We start from the raw sequence: 23,408 nt of genomic DNA, 5'->3' as shown, positions 1-23,408 counted from the left end.
GGATCACCCATATGAAATTCAAGTTGCTGGCCATCGGTGCTCTCTCAGCTACACAAACATGCTCATTAATTGAAATGTGGAGACGATTGCAAGCAGGATTTCTGCTTCATTAGGTCTGTTGTGCAGGCAGATAAACCGAGTTGCTGGTGACGGCGGGAAATGATTCAGAAAGCAGGACTACGGAGGCATAAACAGGGGAAGTTAATCTCCGTGCCTGGCTGGTGCAAGGAAAAGATCTGACAGGGTGTCCATTATTATTATTATTATTATTATTATTATTATTATTATTATTATTATTATTTAGAAACAGCAGCACACAGAGAGCCTTTGACCCTCCAGATGTGGCTGAACTACAACCCCCATTTATCCCTGCTCATTGGCCATACTGGCTGAGGATCATGGGAGTTGTAGTCCAGCAACTTACAGCTAGCCAGCAGCACCTTCACGATGGGTTTATAAAATGCATTTTTAAAAAAAAGCCTTTTGAAAGACTGTCAGCATTTTAGTGTTCACGTCTCATTTTTGCAAGCAAATCCTCTTAATATGATGCATTTTTGCATGTCCTTTGCAAAAAAAATAATGTGCATTTTTATGGATGCTTTCACCTAATCCAGGGTGGTTGAACCCTTTTTTAGCAGCCCTTGGCCACATTCAAGAAAAAACATTTTAAAGCTTTAAATTTTTATTTTCTGTGTGTGTCTTGTGTTGTTAACGAAAGCACATACACCTGTTTGTCTATTAAAGCTATTAACAATTAAAGCTATTAACTCTGTATTTAATTATATATATTTAATCAAATATATAATTTGTGTATATTAAATAACATTAAATATATTGCGAACACTTTAATTTAAGACATGGGAATTGAATTTGGTGTGTGGCCCGCAGGTTCCCTGTCAAGGTACTCTTGCAGCCCACTTGGTGTGAGGAGTTGGACCACTCTAATCCATGCAGTTTGCAAATCATTTTGAAAAGTGTGAAATGGGTAGCCCCTTGATCGAATTCAGCTTGAACCGAATTTCTCTCCCATTCATCCCCACTCCCTGGTCATGGCGCTTAGCATCCAGGGGCAACAAAGGTTCCTGAGCCAGAAAAATCCCACAAGTTCTTGTAAAGATGGCCAAGTAATAGATCCTAAAATAATGAATCAAATAACTAATCGCCAGCACTGCCCTTTCACGACACACGAAGACTGCCTTTGCATTGTCTAATGGTAGAGCCGGCCCCAGGGATACTGCCCTGCCCCAGGCTGGTACCTTCCAACCAGAAGCAGCTCTTTCTCGCTGGGCTCCTTCCGCACCTTCTGCCAGATGTCCATGGTGAAGAGGGTGCTGCTGCTGTTGAAGATGGAGGTCAGGGATGACATCAGAGCAGCCATCATGACGGCGATCATTAGCCCTCGCAGACCTGGAGGGAGGAACCAGAAGAGCCAATGGCCACTTTGTTTTAACCCTGTTGGTTACATGTCACTGGCTCTGTGCCAAGGAGTGGTGGGAGGCAGCAACTGGGGGAACCCCCAAGGGAAGCAGGCTCAGAGCCAGCAGTTTGGTGGTGGGACGGCGGCGAGTGGTGAGAGAGAAAAGAGGAAGCAGACTGTGAGGAGGAGGGGTCGGAAGCTGAAGAGACAACAGGGCTAAGTGAGCGGGGAGAGTCTGTGTCAGAGAGAAGTCCAGAATCAGAGGCAGAAGCTGAAGCAGGAGAGGAGGGAGGCCAAGATACAGACAGCAGTCTGGATGGTGAAGAAGCCAGGGTGTCTTCCCCCTCCTGCTGAGACAAGCTCCCCTTCCCTCTGGTTTCCCAGAACCAGAAGAGGCATGAAAAGGGTGGAGGAGAGGTTGCTTACACAGCATCCAATTGCTTGGGGGGGCAGGGAACCCCTGGAGAGAAGAGGACCAGCAGTTGTGGGGAGGCAGGGACCTTCAGTCTCAGCAACAGCTTCAGGGGGCAGGACCTACTAGAGATGAGTTGCTGCGCTCTTTAGGCCTGACACTCCTGCGCCAATCATATTTTTGCTAATAAAGACTTAACTCCAATTTGTATGGTGTTACTCACTGCTGGGTGGAGGCAGGGCCCTGCTGTTGATCCAACAGTCCAGCTCAGAGTACAACCCCGGGGAGGAGATGCCAGCTAGTTGGTTGTCAGAACTTACTACTATAAGCATGTGCTTTGTCAATAAAGAATTAAACTACTGGCTGTTTGTCCTCCTTGAGCCAGGTGTGCTCAGGACACAGTTGGCACTGCTAGAGTGGGGGGGGGGGAGAGGAGAGGCAGAAGCAGAGGCGGGAGGCCAGGAGACACAGATGAGGCTGGCTGCTGAAGAATCCAGGGGGTCTCCCCCTCCTGCTCCTTTCCCCACTGGTCTCCCAGAACACACAGAGAAATGAAGAGGGAGGAGCAACGAGAGGCAAGACAAGGAAGCCTTGCATCATCATCATCATCATCATCATCATCATCATCATCATCATAGTAACAATTTATTATTCACACCCCACCCATCTGGCTGGGTTTCCCAGCCACTCTGGGCAGCTTCCAACAAAATATTAAAATACAATAGTCTGTCAAACATTAAAAGCTTCCCTAAACAGGGCTGCCTTCAGATGTCTTCTAAAAGTCTGGTAGTTGTTGTTCTCTTTGACATCTGGTGGGAGGACGTTCCACAGGGCGGGTGCCACTACCGAGAAGGCCCTCTGCCTGGTTCCCTGTAACTTGGCTTCTCACAGTGAGGGAACCACCAGAAGGCCCTTGGCGCTGGGCAGCTTCCACCGAATATTAAAAACAATACAGCATCAGACATTAAAAACTTCCCTAAGCAGGGCCGCCTTCAGTTGTCTTTTAAAAGTAAAATAGTTGTTTATTGCCTTATAAGCTCTCCTTATACTAGAGTCTTCAAGTCAAGGAGCAAGATTTAGAAGGCCTCGTTCAAAGCATCTTGTCTCTTTCCTTAGGTCACTTTTCTAGGGCACCCTGAGGCTTATCTGAATGTGATCAAGGATTCCTCAGTAAATGGCAGACAAACATCTCTGAAAGGCAGCTCCCCCCACCCAAAAAATATGGCTCTTTTCCCTGTAACACACCTCCTGCAAGAGGGACTGTTTGATATAATCTCAAAACACGTTCTGAGTTCATGCAGGGCAACAATATGACCCCACAGGACTGGCCTGCACCCCGAAATCGTCCCCCAATCAGGGGTATTCCCAGCTGATGCAGAAGGCAGAAAATTTGAAAATACTTGAGCAAGACCCAGCCTCTAAAGCTGAACCTTTTGTAGAACCATAGAATTGTAGAGTTGGAAGGGACCCGAGGGTCATCTAGTCCAACCCCCTGCAATGGAAGAATCTCATCACACGGTCCCCCATCCAACTAGAAACCATACCAGACCCTGCTTAGCTCTGCAAATGCGCTAGCGGTTTTATCAGCAATGGAGAAAAGTATGGTGGGGAAACTGTGGACCTCCAGTGTTGCTGGACGTCAGCTCCCACCACCGCTGACCATTGCCCTCATGGCCGGGGCTGAGGGGCTGCTGTGCTGGATAATATGAAGTCCTGGCTACCACGCCTCTCCCCCCAGCCTCACCCCCATGGGGTTAAGAACTTCCTCGATTTTATAGCAGCCAAGCCTCAAAAGGCACAGCCATTCCCCTTTAAGGACAAACATCCGGGGGGGGGGAGCAAAGAACACAGCAGCGCCCATAATCACATTTGTACCAAGAGACACCTGTGCTAATTCTCCCATTAGTAATGGTTTGTGGTTCCTGGTTCAGATGGCAGGGTGGAATTCTTGGGAAATGCCAAGATTAATCCAAGCTGTTTTTGTTTTCTTTCTGGCTTTGCCAACATGGGTGCCCTAGATAAACTAGTTGCTAATCTCCCTTTCCTGAGGAAGGTTCTGGAGTGAGTGGTCGCAGACCAGATCCAGGCGCTTTTGGAAAAAAATGATTTAACCTAGATCCATTTCAGTCGGAGTTCTGACCTGGTTTTGGCACAGAAACCGCTTTGGTCACCCTGTATGATGACCTCTGTCGAGAGAGAGAGACAAGGGGAACACGTCCCTGTTAATTCTCCTCGACCTCTCAGCGGCTTTTGATACCATCAACCATGGCATCCTTCTGGAGCATCTATCTGAAACAGCCACGTGGGCACCAGGTTGCCGAAGGCTGCCCTAAATGAATGTAAGCGGAAAGAGGAAGCTGTTGCCTGTTAGGGAGTAAGGCGGAACTAGAGCAACACCCAACCAGCCAATAAGAAGGCAGCACTGCCTTGGCTTCTCTTACCACTGGGCATGAGCTCAATCACTAGTTTGGGGTAAGCGATGTTGGAGCAGCCCACCTCGGACCCACACACTCGGGAACATTCCTCGGGGTCGACGCAGCCAACAGCATCTGAAACAGACACAAAGAGCGAGTGGTTGGGGAGCAAACATTGGCTTTCTGGGTTCCTGTGTTTGTCTGTTTGCTTGCTTGCTTGTGAAATAAAACAAATTAAGGTCTTATATATATAATAAGTGTTTAAAAGGCATGGCTCCCTAACTCGCAATTTCCCAAACGACGAGGGGAACTGAAACGCAGGCCATGCTTCAAAAGTCACGCTTTCCTGAATTTTACAATGCGGTTCTCCACTCGGGCAAGCAGAGTGGTGTGTGTGTGTGCAAAAGTGCATGCACTAGAGGAAAGTGTGCATAGCAATTTCTCCATGAGGGAAAATAACATACAGTAACACCTTGTATTAGGGAAAATGGCCTTGTAAAAAAGCCACTTCTGCCCTTCTAAGGAGGTGGAGTTATGGGCTTCACAGCCCAGCCCTGTGTGATTGGGGGGATTCCTGACCGCGTCATCCCCTGGCCAGCCAATCGCCCGGCTCTGGGGGCGTGGCCTGCCCTACTTAAGGCAGGATGCGGCCAGGGATCTCCCTCTTTCCCCACCTGCCAGCCGTTCCTGCTTTTCCCACCCTCCCGCCCTTTAAGGTTTTCGTTCCTTGACCTTGCTATGGACCTTGGTTGGTTGCCCTTAAGGGGCCTGGTAGGAATTTTTCCACTTGGCAAATTGGCACCAGCCACTTGGTTTTTGCCTACCTCGTAGCAAATCGTCACAACTTTCTGGGTATTGGCGGTTAGGCATTGGTATTGCTCTGTAGATGGAAGAGGGGAGGAAGCGCCATTGCCTGCCCCACATATTGAAGGGTAGTCTGGTAAAGGATTCCGGGGGGTGTGGCCCTGTCTGAAGCCTATGGAGGTGAGGGCCTATGGCACGCTCCCTAGCGATGACCCCGGGGGAGTTCCTTGTTGATGTGCATCAGCAGGGCTCCCCCTACGGGTGGTTAACCCTTCCCGGACTTCAAGTGGACGGACTGAAGTCGAATATAGTAGGTTAGGACCAATGTCTAAGCCAATACCGCTCTTCACCTGTAACCAATAAAGTCGTGGCCTTATTTAGCCCATTAACTTTAATAATCGTGTCATGTGTCATTATTTCCACTGGGGGGGCAGGAAATCGCCACGCAAATATTAGGGGGAAAATTCCACATGTGTGTATGTGTGTGTCAGAAGAAATTCACCCAAAAATGCTAATAAATTTTCACGAAGGCTTAAAAAACAACCAGTGAGGTGAAAATGTGGAGAACGGAAAGGAAAAATGAGGAACGTGAGAGAAGCCAAAAATTCACCTGTCCTTCGAGCTGGGCTGGGTGGGCAGAGAGGTTTAACGCCTCTTATTGACTCTGGTGCCACCTACTGATTTGCCCTACCAGCACCAATGGGCACCGGCCACCACTGATGGTGACTGTGATATATATATATATATATATATATATATATATATATATATATGGCATTCATGTCAATCCAGAGCTTCACAAGAGTCTGGAAAGCTCATGGGTTCATGGGTACCCACACAAGCAGAGGGCTTCTTTGCTCTTTCCAACTCCAAGGAAGTTTCACACACGGGTGTGCAAAGTGTAACCTCCACTCAGAGGCAGTGTATCTCTGAGTCCCAGTTGCTGGACACAAGCTGCATGGGAAAGCTGTTGCCTTCCAGCCCCGCTTAAGCATCTGACTGGCCACAGGTGCTTTCCAAGACTGACCTTTGACCCGAGCCAGAAGACAAAAGGTACTGCGGCAAGAGAAAGAAGGAAACCAGGCCCTGGATTCCCAGCGGATGATGCTGAGAAGCTGCCCTCTGAAACCTACTCGCGAGGTGAGCGAGCCCTAAATCACACAGTGTGGGGCTTCCTTCCAAGATAAGAGTGGGAGAGAATCAAACAAGCTCCACCAGCTCTGCTCCACTGGGAAGGCAAATACAGGAGCTGGAGGCATTTTTTTGAAGGAAAAAACACACACACCACAAACAAAACGTCAAACTTAAAGTTCAGCCAGGCCAGGACTTCCCTCTCTCTCTCCCTCCTTCCCTCCCTCAGCCTGATAAGGAAATCTAGGGACACCGGCTTCTCACGGGTGAGTCAATTTCCGGCCTTCCACGCATGCAATAGGTCTGGGCAGAAGCAGCACGCATTTGAGATGCAGCCGAAGGAGTTAATGGACAGGTAGGAACAGGGACTCTCCGAAGGCGGGGAGACATGTGACGGCAGGTGGTGCAGGGAGGAGCAAATTACTCAAGCTGTTGCTTTTCTCTCTTTTTCTCTCTCCTCTGCTCTGCTCACACTCTCCAGGTTTCCATTTCTGGCTGAGACCTGCTGAGCTGCCAGGCTGCCAACCAGCAAAAAATAAATAAATTCACCCTCGAACGAAACCTATTCTCCCCTTCCACCTGAGAGAGTAATCTACGAGCTGGAAAGAATGAAAAACTACCCCTTCTGAATCCTGTCCGGCAAAAAAGAAAAATTCCTGGTTCCAACTCCTGCTGTTTGTTTGATTCTGGGGAGCGTCTCGCTTGCTCCTATTTATTTTCTTATGGAAATTTGGAAGGTCAAGGGCAGAGGTGAAGGAAGCCGGGTGTCCAAAGGATAGAGGGAAAGCATCAGCCAAGCCGGGATTTCAAAGCCGCTGGAACATTTAAGCATTTAAGCTTGAATGCTACTGTCGGTTGCTCCCCGCCTGTTTCTGGAAGTTCGGGGAAGGAAAGAAACTTGAGCAAACTTTCTTCATCCTATCCAGGAATATTTTTTTCTTTACTCCACTGAGATGAGCTGATGGGTAAGCTGGGAAACTGAATGCCAGTGTTTAAAGACAGTTAAGGCCAAAGGACTCTCGGGTGGTGGTTGTTGTCTCTTTAAGTCGCAAAGGGAAACCGTTCACGAGGAATTGAGAAGAAGCTAGGAGGGGCCTTATTTGCTGCTAGTTTTTCCTTAAACTCAGGGATACACCTCACTAAATTATTTCATTAAATTATCCACCTTGTTTATTTATTTTGGGCGGACGTTCCCCTCCTCCTCGGACCAGGGATCATGGCTTTCTCTCAGGTCCAGTGCCTCGATGACAGTCATGTCAACTGGCGCTCCAGCGAATCCAAGCCGGAGTTCTTCTACAGCGAAGAGCAGAGGCTGGCCCTGGAGGCGCTGGCGTCAAAAGGGCCAGATGCCTTCTACGAGGTCCTCAAGAAGGAGAACATCAGGGACTTCCTTTCGGAGCTGGAGCTCAAGAAGATTTTGGATACGCTGGAGACCTACGACCCCGGCTCGGAGTTCATCCCCCGAGGGGATGATGGTGGGGTCGACCTCAGCAGCCAGAACGGCGAGCAGGACCAAGTGCCTTCTTTGGAATACTGGCCGCAGAGATCCGACCGGTCCATTCCACAGCTGGACCTTGGGTGGCCGGAGACCATCGCTTACCGTGGGGTGACCAGAGCTACTGTCTACATGCAGCCGCCTATTGACTGCCAGCCTCACATCAAGGAAGTCGTCCGCAAGATGATCTTCCAGGCTCAGAAGGTGAGAGTTGCCCTCTGGGTGCTGCCTTTGGGGGTGGGTGGTTAGAGCGCTCCCCTCTTGCCCAACCGAAACATCCAGAGGTTTGCCTAGAGGATGATGCACAGGCAAGTCTGGTCTGTTCCAGAATGAGCTCATCCTGTCTGTACTTATCGCCGGTGTTGGTGGCAGATAAGCTCTGCGGCACTGATCCAATCTGCCCGAGGAATGAGAGGGGGAGCAAGTCACTTGGGGCAGTTGCTGCTGGTTCAAAGTGACAGGGAAATGGGGACATAGCTGATCAGGAGTTCACTATGCCGGGGGGGGGGGTTCCCTCCTCTCGCATGTTGGTCAATGAGGCCACTGAAAGCTGTAAGCTCTTAATCTCAGGGTCGTGGGTTTGAGCCCCGCTTTGGGCAAAAGATTCCTACACCCTTGTGGTCCCATCCAACTCTACAGTTTTATGATTCTATGAAATGCGGTGGAGAGGTGGGATGGATGGCAGAGAGAAGACTCAGTCTTGCTTCTGGTACTTTGACCATCTGATGAGCTCCCCAGAAAGTCATTTATGTAGCCTTTACCATTCTGCTCAGTGCTCAGCACTCTGGAGTACAAACCTATCAGGAAAGGGGCAGTTTCTGATCTGTAAACATGGCTCCCCAACTGCAGATACGCGTGGTTATTCGGTGGTGAAAGGCACTCTGTATGTCAAGCATGTGCAAAGTCCAGCCCGGGGGCCTAATTTGGCCCCCACCAGTCGGTTTAATCCTAAAGTCCTTAATTGGGGGGGGGGAGCTTAACTTCTATCCTAAAAAAAGGTCAACAACTTTGGTCAGCCCTCACGCATGTCCCTCTTTGAGAAAAATTTGGACACCCCTGCTGTATGTCACCGCTAGTACAGTGGTACCTCAGGCTACAGACGCTTCAGGTTACATACACTTCAGGTTACAGACTCTGCTAACCCAGAAATAGTACCTCAGGTTAAGAACTTTGCTTCAGGATAAGAACAGAAATCGTGCTCTGGCAGCACGGCAGCAGCAGGAGGCCCCATTAGCTAAAATGGTGCCTCAGGTTAAGAACAGTTTCAGGTTAAGAACGGACCTCCGGAACAAATTAAGTTCTTAACCAGAGGTACCACTGTACTCTCTTCACACAGCCCTAGCCAGAACCCCAGCCACGGTTCCAAGCTTACATGATGGTTGAAATCAAACCGTCCTTTCCTTCCTTCCTTGTGGAAAGGTCACGGGGCAAGGTTAGAACACAGAACAGAAGCAGCCCAATTTGTTGCAATTAGAAAATCCGGCGTGTGAAGAGGGGGAAGGGCAGCTTTTCATCCCGGGCCTTTTCTGCATCAGTATGCAGCCGATGAGCGCCAGTGTGGCTCAGTGTCCTGGGGCAGCTTGCATCTCAGTTTCCCCATCTGTAAAATGGGAGTAACAGTGACCTACTTCTCAGGCTGCTGCAAGCACGGGCAAGATGAACGGCTGCTCGTGTAAAATCCGACATCAACCCACAGAAAACAGAAACAGTCTCGTCGTGCCTAAGCTTTACTGATATCACACTCCAAAAGCTCCTCCTGTTTTTGCTTGATCAGTTTCAGTTTGGATAGTAACAGTGGGGGTGGAATAACCTCAGTGCCTGAAATCCATCTTCAAACTTTAGGGAAGACTGGCTCCCGGTAACCTAGCCAAATCTAGCTGGAATAAAACTATATTTCCTTTGCAACAGGGGTAATCAGCCTGGTGCCTTCCATAGGTTAAGAGCATAAGAGGAGCCTGCAGGATCAGGCCAGTGGCCCGTCTAGTCCAAAATCCTGTTCTCACAGTCACCAACCAGATGCCTATGGGGAAACCCACAAGTGGGACCCGAGCACAAAAGCATCATTCTCCCCTCTCGTGGTTTCCAGCAACCACATTTCAGAAGCATTACTGCCTCCAACCATAGAGGCAGATACTGTTGGCCTCCACCTCTCACCATCCCTTCCCATTGTACAGGCTGGCTAGGGCTAATTGGAGTCAGGAGTGCATTGCAGAGGGTTGGACTAGATGACCCTCAGGAGTCCTTTTCCAGCTCTACAGTTCTATGATTTTAACCTCTAGAGAGCACCACCACTGGCTGCTACTCCAGCAGCATTTTGTAAAGGGATGGGGCAGCAAGGATAACTGTTAGAAAACCAAGATCGGTGGTTAAGAGTGTTATAGCAACTCATAGTTAACTCATAGCAGAGAAGGCTGGTTCAGGGCTTAGCCACATTTAAATTTCACCTGCTCATTCCAGACACAATCTGCACTCCAAAGCTCCGTATATGAGCGGTCTTTCTTTCTTCCCCTCCAGAGATTTCCCCCATGAGAACCCGGTCTTTAAAGCTCCATCGGAGCAAATAGCTATCTGTGGGAAACCCCAATTGATGTTTGTTCTGAATGAGCACTAAGGAACGAGATTCCACAGGGCAAAAATAAAACCAAACACTCAGAACACAGAGCTTTCGAGGGCAGACCTATGCTTGGGCAAAATGTAAGGGTGGAGAAGCCCTCTCACATGTACACCCCTCACACTTGGTGACTGGAGCGCCAAAGGGCTGCTTGCGCATGAAAATGAAGCATCCCAGGTCACCTCACACATTCTGCTTTGGCACAACGGTCACTTCACACATTCAGCTGCCAGTCATCTGGTGCTGATGAGAAACTAAATTATAGAGTTTGTTTTCTGCAGAAACAGCATGCATATTATTACTGTGCTTGGCTTGTTAGAATACATACCAAGGGACGGGTGTCATGTGGCCCTCCAGATGTAGCTTGTCTGTCTCCTATGGTGCCTGAGCACTAGACACTCTGGCTGGCGGCGATAGGAATTTGAGTCCCACAGCAACTAGAAGGCCACAGGTTCCCCATCCCTGATAAAGACCATAACAGAATATAACCACAAAGGATAGCTTGGTCTGTAAGTATTTGCCATGCTTACACACTATCCATGTTCGAGGCAGCATATATCAGAGCACCAGACGCTGCAAACAGCTAGCATGTGATGACCTTTTGACAAAGTGGACTCTGGCCCATGAAAGAGTATTCCACAATTAATTTACTGGTTTTTAAAGGTGCCAGCAAGGGACGCAGGTGGCGCTGTGGGTTAAACCAAGGAGCCTAGGACTTGCCAATCAGAAGGTCAGCGGTTTGAATCCCCGCGACGGGGTGAGCTCCCGTTGCTGGGTCCCTGCTCCTGCCAACCTAGCAGTTCGAAAGCACGTCAAAGTGCAAGTAGATAAATAGGTACCGCTCCGGCGGGAAGGTAAACGGTATTTCCATGCGCTGCTCTGGTTTGCCAGAAGTGGCTTAGTCATGCTGGCCACATGACCCAGAAGCTGTACGCCGGCTCCCTCGGCCAATAAAGCAAGATGAGCGCCGCAACCCCACAGTTGTCTGGGTCTGGACTTAACAGTCAGGGGTCCCTTTACCTTTACCTTACCACAGGGCCTGCACAGGCTCCGTGCTGCCCAAATGGTCTTCCCACTGCCTCTCCCCAGCTATAGGGTGGCTGAGTGGGAGGAGGCAGGCAGACTCAAGAGACCCGCAGTGCACCCTGCCCCAGAGTCGGTCACGACTGGACCTAATTGTCAGGGGTCCCTTTACATTTACCTTTAAAGGTGCTAGCAAGACTCTCCCTTGCAATTTGACACTCTCAGTTACATTTGCTTTGGAAACTGAAGGAGATGGGTCCTTGCTCCATCAAGGAGCTCCTAGCGAGCTTGTGCTGAGAAATAAAGCTATGCTGCATCAAATAATAAGGAAAGATAATGAGCGTTAGGCACAGTCAACCCATGATCAAATCTGTGGTCACAGCAAGGCACTTTGAAGTCCTCCTTCGATTGCACCATCAAAGGGATGGGTGGCTCTATAATTTGCTCAGTTAAAAAAGAGAGAGTCAGAGCCAATAATGCTCCATGAAAGGACCAGGCTGACTCCGCTAAGGGCTGGCTGGACAAACTAGACCAGGGCTAGCAGGATACCAAGCTGGCCCCCAAAGGTTGCACTCCTATCTTAGGTCACCACCGTCTCACCTAGTGTGCAGAAGCGACTCCACTTTGTTTGCAAGCCAGCTCTCCTCAACCTGGTGCCCTCCAGATGTTGTTGGACCTGGGAATGTTGGAAGAATTCCAGCTGAAATACGAGTGGAAATTGCTGGTGCTCAGAATGGAAACCAACCCAGCAGATACGCTTGGCGTTTGTAGCTGCCAATGTTGTTTTCAGCCCGCAAATAATATGCAATTGATGGCTTTCCTCAGAACCAGCACCTATTTGTTTAGTTTGCACTGAAATGGATGGTCCACAGTAACGTCATGATAATGTAGTTCCTTCTGTAAAATTCCACCACAGCAGGCCACAAGATGAGTAGCGCAGTTTTGATCAGAAGCCAAACTGCAGCAGAAGGGAAACAGCACTGCATGCGACAAACCTGGGTTGGAACAGAAATCAGTGCTTTCTTACATCCTCCCCTCCAATTCCCATCAGTCCCAACCCTCGACTGTTCTAGCTGGGGCTGATGGGAGTTGTGGTCCAAGCTATCCAGAAGGCACCAGGTTAGGGAGGCTGGTTTAAGCTCCAGGAAGCCTTTCCAAAGGGATTCATTGGGAAGCAAATGCCAGAAAGCAGGTGTCAATGAGAGTGGGCGAAATAACTCTTATGGTCACCAGGTAGGAAAGATATTGTGACTCTGATGTAGGACATGTTGTACTTAAGGCCTCTCTGCCCAAACTTTTCTTTAACAAGAAAAAAAGAAAAATAGAGGAGGATCTGATTCCTCCTAGGGCAACTTGTTCTGGAGCTGGGAATAATTTTGGGGGGATTTAGCATCTTCCCAAATATCCAATGAGCTCCCAGCTTCAACTCGCTTTGTGTCTCCCTGTTGGCCCGAAAACGGACACGCAGAAGGATGCTTGTTCCCCTTCTGCAACATTCATAACACCTGAAGTGTCCGCTTTAGAGGCTTCGCTGTGACCCAGCAGTGGTGTGTCAGGTGGACATCCTCTGGAGATGCAGCGACATGGGTGGCCATGCATGTGTGGCTGAATGGCTTACGAAGCATGACTGTGGAACAATCACACCATCCCTGGTCCATACTGTCATTTGCTAGCTTGGAACATTCATCAGAGGCAGGCAGGATGGTCACCATTAGTCACCATGCTATATGGAAGCTCCAGGTTCAGAGGAACTCCACCTCTGGGCTGTTGGCAGGAGGAGACTTCATGTCTTACTTCAGGGCTTACCAGGCTGGCTAGTGCAAGTCTTGTGTGGCACCTTGAGGGCCAACAAATTTATTAGGAGCACAGGAAGTTGTCCAGCTAGCTCAGTATTGTCCACACTGTCTGGCAGAGACTATCCAAGGTTTCCATCCTACCCAGAGATGCTGGGGACTGAAACCAGGACCTCCTACATGCAAAGCAGATGTTCTACCATTGAGCTACCTTGCTTATGACACAAGCTTTTGTGGACTGTCCACATTCTCCATTGCGAATGTGCACAATGGCTGGTCATTATGCATATTAACTGATGAGTTCCACACCACTCATAATGTATATTCCAAATTTAATGGTTTCTGGGTGATGTGGAGGAACCCCAATGCTTCTGATAACTGGATCTAACCTTCTGAGATCCACCTCCAGCTGGCTTGACATCTTCCTTTCCTCTCTTAGCCATGAGTGTTTGCTGTTGCCCCCACTTCATTTCCCCATCTTTCAAGACTGGCAATCACCTTGACGGCTAAGTCAGAGCCATTTCTCCATCAGCAAGCACGTTCAAGGCCTGCTTCAAGGCCACGTAGCAGAGGTGGAAAACTGTGAATGGCAGGTCAGGAGCATTATCTGAAGAGGTGTTTGGGAAACGTAACCCATTTTGAGCATGCACCAGCAGCTACAGACAAGCATTGCCTGGGCTCATTCCATGCGTTCCTTCACAGCAGCCAAGCCATATTCCAATGAGATTTACAGTGCATCTGCACAAGCTTATTTTTGCAGGGCATTTTCATATATCTGTATTTCATTACTCCTTCAGGAGCATTCAACTCCTAGCCAGTTTTCTCTTTCTTTCTTTCTTTCTTTCTTTCTTTCTTTCTTTCTTTCTTTTTCTTCTTCACTAATCTCTGCATGCATGCAACAGCCTAAACAGCCCATGTCTCAAGACAAGTGATGGGAGGATCTGCCCATTGCTGTGCTCTCAGTTTCTCAGTTTCCTAATCTTTGGTTCAGCTTTTCACATTTCTGCAGCAATCTGAGATTCCCCACCCACCCACCCCCCAAAAAAATCTCCATTGGTTAATTTTCCAGCATTTTGGTTCAAATTTCTCCAATTTTTGTGCACAGTTTTGACTAAGGTACAAGTTTCTCAAAGCAATTTCTCCTCATATGTATGTATGTTATTTTCATGATGAGGTTCATTTTCATGGACTCTCTCACCTGTTAAAAGGGCTTTGGTAAGCACTGTGTGCTTGGAGAAATGGCACTGCAAAATTCGTAGAGGTTTGAGTTTTGAAGAACGGCTGTGTTTCAGTCTGCGCATTTCAGAAAGTGCACATTTGATAGAGTCGTCCTTAAATGTGAACTGAATAGAATTTCCCCTCCCCTCCCTACTTCCATCTCTTAATTTCTGTTGTTATGTGGTTTATCTACAACTCCTGTTTCAAAACATGGCTGGAAATGATGAGGCCTTAAGCTACTGAAGGTAACAGGGCCCTTTATATGTCCAGCTGTCCTTTGTCAGGGACGCGGGTGGTGCTATGGTCTAAACCACAGAGCCTAGGGCTTGCCGATCGGAAGATCGGCAGTTCGAATCCCCGCAACGGGGTGAGCGCCCATTGCTCGGTCCCTGCTCCTGCCCACCTAGCAGTTCGAAAGCACGCCAAAGTGCAAGTAGATAAATAGGTACTGCTCCAGTGGGAAGGTAAACGGCATTTCTGTGTGCTGCTCTGGTTCGCCAGAAGCAGCTTAGTCATGCTGGCCACATGACCCGGAAAAACTGTCTGTGGACAAATGCCGGCTTCCTTGGCCAGCAAAGTGAGATGAGCGCCACAACCCCAGAGTCATCTGCGACTGGACCTAATGGTCAGGGGTCCTTTGTCAACTATAAATTGTCACTGTTTTTTGTGTTGAATATATGCTATATGGTAATTTATGGACCTAATAGGTATCTAAAGCCATTTGCACATGCAGAATGTAGGCACCCTATATATAGAAATGAGCAAACCAGTGATATTTGAGGGAGCAGGCTAGCAGGCAGGGCCCATTACTTACATCATAGGAGCCTACACAACACAAAACACTGTTGCTGTATGTAGGTTTTATTTTATTTGCTTTTTGTCTTATATTTTGGAAATGTACATCCAGGTGTTTTTTTCCTTTAATTTTTTTTGGGGGGGCCCAAGAGAGTGGGTCCCTAGCTGTAGCTTGTTTAGCTTATACGTAAATCTGGCACTGGGCTCCAAGCCTGTTACCTCACATTCTGTGAAAGCAGCACATTCCCCTCACACTGATTCAACCTGGCCTGTGTGGGAATGGACCTTGGTCAGAGCAGGGATCGAGGGAGGATCACGCTGAGTTGAACACACTGTGTAGATGGACAATAAAGTAGAGCAGAGCAGCAAACACAAGGGCAAAGTTCTTTGGAGATACCTTCCCTCAGCGTAATCACCTCTCACATCTGCCCAGATGACACAAGGGCTCTGTGGCACAAACAATTGTGATGGGGAGAAAGACTCAACAAAATCCTATTCGAGTGTGCGAGAGAAGCTTCTAGATGGAACTCTGGGTGACAACAGATCTGCACAAGCTCTGTTGGGTGTCAGCCATGTCATAAGGTCCCAGAAATGAGAAGTAATCGACTAGAAATATTATCTTGTGCAAATCAACTAAATATTAAAAATCAAAAAGCTTAAGGAAAAGTTTTTTTTCAAAGCCTGAATGGGATGCCGGCTACAAACCTCGTTTCACTGAACTATTCAGTTTCCTCAGAAGGAAATTGAAAAATCATAAACTTTAAATGACCAAAATTCAAACAAGGATAGAACCCCAACAATTCTGACGTATTATAATCCTAGCCCGACCTAGGTAAAGCAAACAAGCAAAGCGCAGTAATAAAGGATTGAAGACTCAAAAGTACAGTTTCTAATACTGAATTTACAAAAAAGGTTTGAAAAACTAAATAGCAAGTTTTAAACAAACCCAAACTTGAAGATGGCAAAGCACAATGATAAGGGATTGAAGACTCAACTGTGAAAATTCTAGTGCTACTTTTACGAAAAGGTATAAAAACCTAAATGGCACAAATTCAAAGAAAGGAATACAAGATAAAGCTGCTTTAGAATTTGAACAAATTCAAGAACAGGGCTGAAACGCTCCCATGGTCTAGATGTTACTGCTGATGTTAAAGACTGATCACAGCTTCTGACTTGAAATCGGCCGTCCCAGTTTTTTAGGCTTGGCCCCACCCTACCCCCCTCACAGCGCTGCCCCAGCAGCGGATCCTGCCTCTCTGCCCCTCGCAACATGGCGGCCAGTTCTGAGCTTGGCGGCGCGGTTTGATGATGTCACTTACCAGGGCACTGCCGGGAGCCGGAGGCAGAGAAACATAGAGACAGGGAGGTTTAAAAGAGTCCCAGTGCAAACTGGAGCTGATAGTGGCAAGTCTTGAGCAGTTGCAGTCCATCAGGCCGCGGATACTAAATTGGGCCACAGATCCAATTTGGATCGTGATCCTGCCACACGGGATCAAGTGAGCCCACTTTGCAATCCAAGTGGGATGGAATCATTCCTAGCCATCTACAATTCTATGAGCTACAAAAATGTTTTTGCCAAACTTCGTCAGAGGAAAAAATCCAGGATTGTCACATTCTGATACGAAGGAGGATAAGCTACAGGATCCACAGATTTATCCAGTAGTTTGGCCAGTGCAAAGCAACCTCCAGAAACTTGAAACCTCCATTCCTAGTGCTGGGAGCCATGAGCGTGAAACAGAGCCTCCACCTGCAGGGGTAGTGTACCTGGGAGTCATAATGTTTAGGGCAAACAACAGGCAGGGCTGTTGCCTTCCTATTTTGCTTTGGGGCTTCCCAACTGGCTTCTGGTTCGCCGCCGTGGGAAAGGGGATATTGTGCTAAGATGGGCCTTTGGTCTGATCCCGTTGAAGGACTGTCCTGATGTTCTCAATAGCGTAAAGGTAAAGGTAAAGGGACCCCTGACCATTAGGTCCAGTTGTGGCCGACTCTGGGGTTGCGGCGCTCATCTCGCTTTACTGGCCGAGGGAGCCAGCGTACAGCTTCCGGGTCATGTGGCCAGCATGACTAAGCCGCTTCTGGCGAACCTTAGCAGCGCATGGAAACGCCGTTTACCTTCCTGCCGGAGTGGTAACTATTTATCTACTTGCACTTTGATGTGCTTTCAAACTGCTAGGTTGGCAGGAGCAGGGATCAAGCAACGGGAGCTCACCCTGTCGTGGGGATTCAAACTGCTGACCTTCTGATCGGCAAGCCCTAGGCTCTGTGGTTTAACCCACAGCGCCACCCCTCATTAGCATAGTCTGTGCTGAAAGGGGTTCTGAGATTTCAAAGGCAACAATTCACACCAATTCAGCTGCTTCTCAACAACCTAAAACCTACAGCTTAAAACCAGCTTCCTAAAATACACTTTTGCAATCTGACCTCCAATGGGTTCCTTTCTCTACGGCACAATCCCATTCTCCCCCACACTCGCACCTCCCCCCAAAACCGTGAATCTCGCTAGTAATTTCAGGATACTTGGCGTCCTGGAGATGAAAGGAGAGGGAGAATAAACAGGTGTGCTTAGCAAAATTCACTTTGTTCCTACCTCTGGCTTTCCCAACAGTTAACCGTCCGACTCTTAATTGTGTGTTTCTGGACGCAGACCAGCAGCCACCTTTGAGAAGGTGGGAAAACAGGTGAATTAATAATGCCCCTGTTTTTCTCCAGTACCGAAATGACCTGACATTTTATACGCGCTAATTAAAAAAGGAAAGTAAGGGCCACACAGCCTCTCCACTTCCATAAACAGCCTGGAAGGAATCTGAACCACAGCGACATTAATGCCCCTTTGTTTCTAATCCATTCAGAAATGCAGACTGACAACATATTCTGAATACCCAGCTGGTGTGTTCAAATCTAAGGGAAAAGAAGCAGAAGACAATGAGAGAAAGAGAGAGAGAGAGAGAGAGAGAGGTGGGGGCTGGAATCTATGCTTAAGACCGATCAGTATGGAAAAAATAATATCTGGCAGTGGGAAATAGGTAGACATCTTTTCTTACTAAAGAAACAGAAAGGGGTTTGTGGAACCATAGCAGGATGCAAGCTAATCTTTGGTGGAAACCTTCTCAGTGTTGGCCCCACAATTCTGGAACACTCTCCCTGGTGAGGTCCAACACGCTCCCTCTTTGCCCAGTTTTTAGACAGAATACATTTTATAATTGATTCCTGACATTTTATGTGAGGATTTGTGAATTCTCCATCCTTGGAGGGTTTTTTTAGCAGAGGTTGGGTGGCCGATGCTTTAGCTGAGATTCCTGCATTGTGCGGGGATTGGACTAGATGACCTTTGGGTCCCTTCCATAGAATCATAGAATCATAGAATCATAGAGTTGGAAGAGACCACAAGGGCCATTGAGTCCAACCCCCTGCCAAGCAGGAAACACCATCAGAGCACTCCTGACATATGGTTGTCAAGCCTCTGCTTAAAGACCTCCAAAGTAGGAGACTCCACATTTCCAGCTCCACATTTCTACGAAATTGCTGCAGCACAGGATTTACAGAGCTCTGCATGTTTTCCACGTTAGGCGGAGAAATGCTGCAAAACAACCCTGACTCAGAAAGGGAAAAAATATAAGACGAGAACGTCGCTTTGCAAGGGAAATCTTCAAAGGTGCCTGTGGAGCTTGCACAAAGGCAACTTAGCTTCTAGCCAGGCTGCAGATACCAGCCGGTGCCTCCAAGCAAACAGAACTGCCTTAGCAAGCAGAGGCAGGGTGCTGTTTATCTAACTGCGTTTGTTTAGCCCTGCCTCCAGGTTAATCCTCTTTTTGACATCGGTTGCCACTTTCCAAACTGTTTGTGTGCTGTAGCAGTTTTCCAGCGAAGCTGCCACCCGCCTCTTGCCAGCATGGACGCAAACATTTCCTTATAGCAACCCAGGTTAAACAGCGCTATAAGAAAATTTAACGTCTTATATATATATATAATAAATGTACCAACCAAGCACGTACATAGATCAGCACAGGAAGACTGACCTGAAACCATTTTGACTCCCAAACTGACCAAATGTTTTCTCTGCAAGGAGGGAGGGGGTCAGGGAGCTTTCCCATTGTTACAGGAATTTAGTAATCACCATTTCAAAGGGGGACAGACTACCAGGAAAGGCAATCAGATAAGGTATTATCAGATAACCTGGCAGACAGGAAAAACAACATTCAAATTTCTGTTGTAGACCGCCTTTTCTGTGATGTAGGTATGATGTTTGTGGGAGGGTCTTGGGTTACACCCCTTCTGTGATGTATGTATGATGTATGGAGGAGTGGTCTTGAGCTCCAGGGCAGGGAATTAAAAATGTCTATATAAAGGCAGGCACATCTTTGTTCTGGGTCTTCCTCCTTTCCTGCGTGTGAGGGGAGCACCCTGTTGCAACAGATCAATAAAGATCAGGCTTACTAGCTGCGAGCCTGTGACCTGGATCAGGAACTAAGTATTTATCATTACAAAAGACTGGCCAGGCTCCCCAGGCAATCCAATCAAGTGACCATTAAACAGGTAACCTGGCAGATAGGAGGTAAACAAAGCACTCAGATTCCAGCCCTTCTGTGATGTAGGTATGATATATGGGGGGGGGGGGAGTGTCTTGATCTACAGGGTGGAAATTTCAAAAGTCTATATAAGGGCTTGCACACCATTGTTCTGGGTTCCTCCTCTCTCCTGCGTGTGGTGAATGAGGACCTTGTTGCAACAGATCAATAAAGATCAGGCTTACTAGCTGCTTTGCTTCTCAATATTCCCTGGTTGGCCTCTGTTCTTTTCTCCTACCAATAGGGAACCCACGTAAGGACTCTATACGGGCTCTTGGATACCCCATAAGGGAAGAAGGGCAGATTTTGTTTACAACAACAGGGAGCCTCTGTGAGCTGGGGCCAATCCCTGCTTCCCAGCTGAACCTACTTCACAAGGCTGTTGTGAGGATAAAATGGGGCTGGGGAGAAGCCATGCGTGGTACCTCGAGCTGCTTGGAGGATAGGTGCAATGTAAATAGAATAAGGAAGTCAATAAACTGTGCACGAAGTGCGTCACACATTTCCAATGGGCAGTAGAAAGGCTATAAAGGTAAAGATACCCCTGACCATTAGGTCCAGTCGTGGCTGACTCTGGGGTTCTGGCGCTCATCTTGCTCTACTGCCCAAGGGAGCCAGCGTACAGCTTGCGGGTCATGTGGCCAGCATGACTAAGCCACTTCTGGCAAACCAGAGCAGCGCACGGAAACGCCGTTTACCTTCCCGCCGGAGCGGTACCTATTTATCTACTTGCACTTGGACGTGCTTTCGAACTGCTAGGTTGGCAGGAGCAGGGACCGAGCAACGGGAGCTCACCCCGTTGCAGGGATTCGAACCGCTGACCTTCTGATCAGCAAGTTCTAGGCTCTGTGGTTTAACCCACAGCGCCACCCGTGTCCCTTAGAAAGGCTATAGATTAATAATAATTACAAAGTGCTTTGTACAATTGCAATAAGCTTTATAAAGAAAACAGCTACAGATCATTATTCGGTGATAAGGAAGATGATGAGAGGGCTGTGACGTCAGGTAGCTAGCAAGTTGGCCGGCTGCACAGAGGGAAGCTTAAGTAGGTCAGGACGAGAGGCACTGCCTGATCGATAGATCTGCATTTAGTGGACTGAGTTGATGGCATACGCATGCCACTTAGCTATGTGTGCCTCAGCTTCCCAATCTGTGTAATGGGTCAGGTGAGAGCATCCTTACCTCCCATAGAGAGAAAGCAAATAGAGGGCGTAAGGAGATGCAATGAGGTCGAGGGTATGTTCTTTCATATGTGGTGGACCTGTAAAAGGGTAGAAGAGTATTGGGAAATAATTTATAACGAATTGAAAAAAATGTTTAAAAGGACCTTTCCAAAAAACGGGATTTTTGCTGGGGATAATTCAGATGGAAATTCCCAGGTGTCAGAAAAGGTTACTTACGTACACCACTTTTTTGTTAGCCCCAAAATGGAAAACGAGTGAGGTCCCAACCAAAGAAGAATGGCAACTTAAACTGTTGGAATATGCACAGCTTGCGGAACTAACTTATAGAATAAGAGAACAAGAAGAACATTTGTTTAAAGAAGATTGGAAAGTGTTCATTGAAAATGTAAAAACGTTAGCAGCATTAAGATAAATTCAACAGTGTAAATAAATTTTGATGGACGTAATAATGGAATACTGAATGGTTTGGTTTATATAAAATATGCAGGGATTTATGCTTTGCAAAATGAACCATGGAAAGAGAAGGGAAGTCATTGATATTTCAAGGTTGTCTAAATGAATATTCTAAATTGTAAAACAGAAAATTATACACACACACACACACACACACACACACACACACATATATGAGAAAGCAGTGCTAAATTAATGAATGGTTTACCCAAGGAACCCTACTAATATGTTGGAATGAAAGGCTCTGAACGCAATATAATCAGGATGATTAATTTTTTAAGCCAAAGAAGGAATATGCAAAACAGGGGGGGGGGGAGGTACAATCTGCTTTCTACCAAGAAGGAAGGGCCACTCCAACAGAGAGCAAACTGAGGCAGAGAAGGCCTTTGTTACCAAGCTAAATCCCCAACGCAATTCACGTATTATTCTAAGCTCACCCTAGCCTGCCAGTGGAAGTTTGCTTCCTAACACCATCAAGTTTCTAGCCTTCATGAATGCAAGGATACTCTTGAAAGTGTGTGATCAAGTGCTCTGGCTCTCTCCACAGGTTGTCGCTGTGGTCATGGACATGTTCACGGATGTAGACATCTTCAAAGATCTCCTGGACGCGGGTTTCAAGCGGAAAGTGGGCATCTACATCATCTTGGACGAGACCAACTTGAAATATTTCCTCCAGATGTGCGAGCGAGCCCAGATGCACGCCGGACACCTCAAGGTAAGGCCTAGCCCTGATCCCTAAGAGTCGTCCTGTTAGATTTCTGTAGAAAAAAGGGACCTCTGGTAACGCCTTAAACACAAAGCGATCTCTTTGAGCCAAAGGTGTAATCAGTAGCTTCTCCCATTACTAGCTTCTCATTACTGAAATTGCAACTTTCCCAAATTCCATGCCCTTTGCTTTAAAGAAGATGGAAGAACTCACCATCCATTTATATATCCAGGTAGGAAGGTCCTGGGTTTGCATGCAGTCACCATGGCACCAGTTCTGCCAGCACCTCTGTCAGTAAGAGCACATGACTCTTAATCTCAGGGTCATGGGTTCGAGTCCTACCCTGGGCAAAAGATTCCTGCATTTGCAGGGGTTGGAGTAGATGAACCCCCCGTGGTCCCAGCTCTATGATTCTATGAATGGACTGTATCCAACCAAATTCAACTGTTCTACCCGGAGTAAATGAATGGTAAAGATAAAGGAACCCTGGATGGTTAAGTCCAGTCAAAGGTGACTATGGGGTTGCGGCGTTCATTTCACTTTCGGCCAAGGGAGCTGGTGTTTGTCCGCAGACAGCTTTCCGGGTCATGTGGCCAGCAGGACTAAACTGCTTCTGGCGCAACGGGACACTGTGATGGAAGCCAGAGTGCACGGAAACACTGTTTACCTTCCCACCACAGTGGTACCCATTTATGTACTTGAACTGGCGTGCTTTCGAAATGCTAGGTAGGCAGGAGATGGGACAGAGCAATAGGAGCTCACCCCGTTGCGGGGATTTGAACCGCCAACCTTCTGATTGGCAAGCCCAAGAGGCTCAGTGGTTTAGACCGCAGCGCCACCCGCATCCCTAGTCACACCCATCAATTGCAATGGGTCTAATTCAGAGAAGGACCAGCCTTCTCCCAATATGGGAAGGTACAAGCCAATATGTATTTATTGTTAGTAAAGTCTTTGATGAGTTTCACATCACACTCTCTCAACAATCCTTTCAACAATCCCAGAAAGTGGGCTGAAGGTTTGTGTGTGTGTCACACAGGCCCGGGAAACCTGCAAAATTTGGTATCAAATTCAACTTCCTGAGAATTATTTTTTAAAAAAACAACAACACAAAGTTTCTAGGACTGATGAATGTAAAGATATGCTTGAAAGAGTAAGATCTCAGATGCCAGAGAGGTAGGTAAAATAAATTCCCAGGAGTCAGTACAAACACTTCAGTCAGTGACCCGTGCAGCTACTTGTCCTTTCTTGTGAGCAGCAAAGCCAGCATAATTTGTAGAAAACAGTCAAGATGGCAGAATAAATTATGTGAAGAGAATATATGCATTTTTTAAAAAAAATACAACATTCGGGGAATACTACAGTCCTTGGCACATAATTCCAATTTGCT

The 23,408-nt window shown here is 47.6% G+C and overlaps 2 protein-coding genes across 3 annotated transcripts in view; one reads left to right on the top strand and one right to left on the bottom strand.

Moving 5' to 3' along the window:
• The window catches only part of SLC5A10 (solute carrier family 5 member 10), a gene marked incomplete at its 5' end in the record, with an annotated part of 98,321 nt that overhangs the window by 15,909 nt on the left and 59,004 nt on the right, over positions 1-23,408 (bottom strand). The window contains 2 exons of the mRNA XM_083474601.1: positions 1,257-1,407; positions 4,271-4,378. Coding sequence (XP_083330727.1) covers positions 1,257-1,407; positions 4,271-4,378 — 259 coding nt within the window. The remainder of the gene's footprint in view (positions 1-1,256; positions 1,408-4,270; positions 4,379-23,408) is intronic.
• Positions 6,456-23,408, top strand: part of FAM83G (family with sequence similarity 83 member G) — a 42,580-nt gene continuing 25,627 nt past the window's right edge. Inside the window, exons 1-3 of one of the 2 annotated variants that reach the window (XM_083474278.1) lie at positions 6,456-6,533; positions 6,660-7,877; positions 21,863-22,030. In XM_083474278.1, coding sequence (XP_083330404.1) covers positions 7,395-7,877; positions 21,863-22,030 — 651 coding nt within the window. In that variant the 5' untranslated portion in view covers positions 6,456-6,533; positions 6,660-7,394. Of the gene's footprint in view, positions 6,534-6,596; positions 7,878-21,862; positions 22,031-23,408 lie in introns of those variants that run through there. The other variant, XM_083474279.1, reaches the window with a different exon arrangement.

The sequence above is a fragment of the Podarcis liolepis genome, assembly GCF_965112155.1.
Source record: "Podarcis liolepis genome assembly, chromosome: 14".
NCBI lineage: Eukaryota > Metazoa > Chordata > Lepidosauria > Squamata > Lacertidae > Podarcis > Podarcis liolepis.
This window is presented reverse-complemented; position numbering and strand designations above follow the sequence as displayed.